Source organism: Dendroctonus ponderosae, unplaced genomic scaffold (assembly GCF_020466585.1).
Source record: "Dendroctonus ponderosae isolate FM_Combo_2020 unplaced genomic scaffold, Dpon_F_20191213v2 Dpon_F_20191213_10, whole genome shotgun sequence".
Lineage (NCBI taxonomy): Eukaryota > Metazoa > Arthropoda > Insecta > Coleoptera > Curculionidae > Dendroctonus > Dendroctonus ponderosae.
Window position 1 is genome coordinate 4,498,879 of NW_026017111.1, and position 3,045 is coordinate 4,501,923.

Genomic DNA, 3,045 nt, shown 5'->3' on the forward strand with positions numbered 1-3,045 from the left:
CATTCTAGACAGAAATAAATGGCCTTTTTAGAAAGTGAACCATGGATGGGGAAATGTTGGCAGTTTTCTCAAAAAGGCTTGAATTCAAGAAGTTTGAACAGAAGCATATAATCAATATTTGGAGAACTCGTCACCATCATCGCTCTGAAAATTTTCCCGTTTTAGACCAAATAGTTTCAAGAAATAGTACGCGCAAAAGCAATATGTTAGATGTTCAAATTCCGTCATCGGCCATGAGTTATAACGCATTAACCAATGAGTTAAAACTGAATAACTCAGAGAACGGCAACGCCTCAAAAGCGCAACTCAACACATACATACATTTACGTCCATTTGAAGGCTCCTACCAGGACTGGCTGGGCAACGAGTCTCATTGATTGGTGGCATGTTTCACTCGCGACTGTTGCTTTACCACTGAAGAGCAAAACTAGGCCCTGCAGACCCCAAATCGCTTGACCCACAAAATGGATATTTTCCCTTAATGCTCGCGTCGCAACTTCCACGAACTAATTGTTCAAATCACGACAACTTCAGCCTTGGTCTTGATAGGCATCTTATTTAATATTGACGCTCGACTTAATAAAGGTCAGGGTAGGATGGTGGAGGTGCAAAAATAACCCCGAAGGCTGATGTTGATTTATGGGAAAAACCGGAACGTTGCCTGGAAAATTGCAAACGACCGCGGCTTTTAATGTCCGGTGCACGTTTCGAGTTCAAAATCGTTAAAATCCTGGTGTTTTTTGCTTCGAGCGTGACAAGGCAAAGACTGTCGCCAGAACAATACCTTGCACATATCGGCATTATCATTCAAAGCTGCCAGATGCAGCGGCGTTCGGCCATCGTTGTTCTTCGCATTGACCTGACTGGGCCTCATGTTCAGCAGCCAGGAAACCAGCTCCCGCCTGCCCGACGCTGCCGCATCGTGCAACGGAAAATCGCCCCTGGAAAACAGGAAAAATCCCCTAAAAACCGCCCAGTGTCTTAACCTGGCAACACTCACCTAGCATTGCGCATCCACAGGTTAGCGCCTCGCGCCGCAATCAGCTTCACGGTCTCAAACTGGCCTTTTGCGCACCCACAGTGGGCCGGGCTGCGCCCCTTGCGGTCCTGCCGGTTCAAATCTGCGCCGTGCGCCAGCAGGAGCGCCGTCGCATCTGCGTGGCCTGGAAAACCTCTTGTTGCAACTGCAGCACCTTTCTATCAAAGCCACTTACCTAAAGTGACCGCATAGTGGAGGGCGGTGCATCCATTGGTGTCGATCGTATCAGGAGAGGCCCCGCAAAGGGTCAGCAGGGTGTCCAAGCAGTCGGTGTGCCCTCTGGAAGCTGCGCAGTGCAGCGCAGTCAGCCCGTCCCTGCAAAGTAGGCAAACCATGCAACTCCTGGTATGTTGAGGATTTGCCTCAAAACCTATCAGATGATTCCACGGTGGCGCCAGCTCGCACTAGAGCCAGCAGGGCCTTGGCCGAGCCGGCACTGGCCGCCCATAAGAGCGGCTGCCTTCGGTCCCCATCCTCCACTGAGACATTGACCTCCTTCTGAGCCAGCAGGGCGTTCAGCACTTGCAGTCCCAGCTCAGAGTCTTTCGCCTGGGGAAGTTGGGGATTAGGTTTCCCCCAGTTTGGGTCGAGTTGGTTGTTGGTCTTACCCCTCCGCACATCTGGGCGGCGTAATGCAGTGGGTACCCCCCATGAACATCTGGAGTGGATGCGGGGGCTCCGGCTGCTAAAACAGCCCGCAGAGCGCTGGTTTCCCCACATACTGTGGAGAAAGAGCCCTTGACTGGTTGAAGACATTGATACTGATCAAGAGGACAAAAAACTGGACGAATTTGATTAAGAGGGAGAATGGAAGCTCATAGTGTGGGAAGCGTTACCACCGAAATAATGAAGGCCGGCTGGCTGAATTGTGACGTCACCTAAAGTAGGCCGGCCCGGCGTAACGTAGGCCTGGGTAACACTGTGTTGAGTGGCGCTTTTGAGTTGTTGCCGCTCTCCGAGTTAATGACTCATTGCTTAATGAGTTATAACTCATGGCCGATGACGGAATTTAACATCTAACAAAAAAGCCATCAACATATTGCTTTTGCGCCTACGATTGCTTGAAACTATTTGGTCTAAACCGAGAAAATACGGAAATTTTGAAGAAACTTTAAAAAATTTCAGAGCGGTAAGACTTTTCTTGTAAAATTCTTCTTTTAACTTTTTTGCATAAAAAACTCTCAGTTTGCCACTGTTTTACAGTAAAACGTTAGGAAAAAACGCGTTAGGAAAAAACGCGTGCGACAAAAGTGACGAGTTTTTCTGATAATTGATTTTAAACATTTACTTGCTGTGTTCGGCGAAATTTTTTTTGGGAAAAAATCTAGAAAAAATTATTAGGGTTTCGTCCAAAATTTGAAGCTGCGAAAGGTTCCAGAAAAAAATTTGCAAAACTGTTCAGGAGACGAGTGTTTCATTAAAATGTATTTTATACTTTTCACACAAAATACCTGAAGATTGTCAGTATTTTAAGTAAAAATGATACGTTTTTTACGTAGAAAGAATTGCTTAATAGAAACTTTGCGAAAACTGGAATGGCCTGAAATTTAAAAAAAACTTGAAAAATATTCAGAGCGATGAGGATGGCGAATTTTCTAAATAAATTTTTGGAAACTTTTGCTCTGGCTGTTTTTTCAAGATAATCTTAATTGCTTTCGGTAAAAACTGAATAACATTATTTGGTTTTTGTGCCAAATTTAAAGCTGAAATAACTTTTCAAAAAGTTCCCAGCAAACCGATGAATGAGGCAATTTTTTTGTTTGAAAAGACCCCATTATTGTCAGAAAAGAAGAAAGTCATCATAAAAAATTCGAAAGAGTCCAAAAGAAGACCAAACTGTAAGGACGACGACTTTTCTTGTAAATCCATCTTTTAACTTTTTTGCATAAAATATTCTCCGTTTGCCAGTATTTTACAGTAAAACGTTCAAAAAAATGCGTTGTTCTGTTTAGAGAAAATTTTGTTTACAAATATTGACCTGAAAGTGAAGAAACCGGAATTTAAAT

The 3,045-nt window shown here is 44.4% G+C and overlaps 1 protein-coding gene across 1 annotated transcript in view; it reads right to left on the minus strand.

Moving 5' to 3' along the window:
• Positions 1-1,760, minus strand: part of LOC109545707 (ankycorbin) — a gene marked incomplete at its 5' end in the record, with an annotated part of 7,051 nt that extends 5,291 nt beyond the window's left edge. Inside the window, 5 exon segments of the mRNA XM_019916541.2 lie at positions 785-941; positions 1,001-1,163; positions 1,215-1,354; positions 1,410-1,588; positions 1,648-1,760. Of these exon segments, the coding sequence (XP_019772100.2) occupies positions 785-941; positions 1,001-1,163; positions 1,215-1,354; positions 1,410-1,588; positions 1,648-1,760 (752 nt within the window).
• Between the last annotated feature and the right edge of the window lie 1,285 nt (positions 1,761-3,045).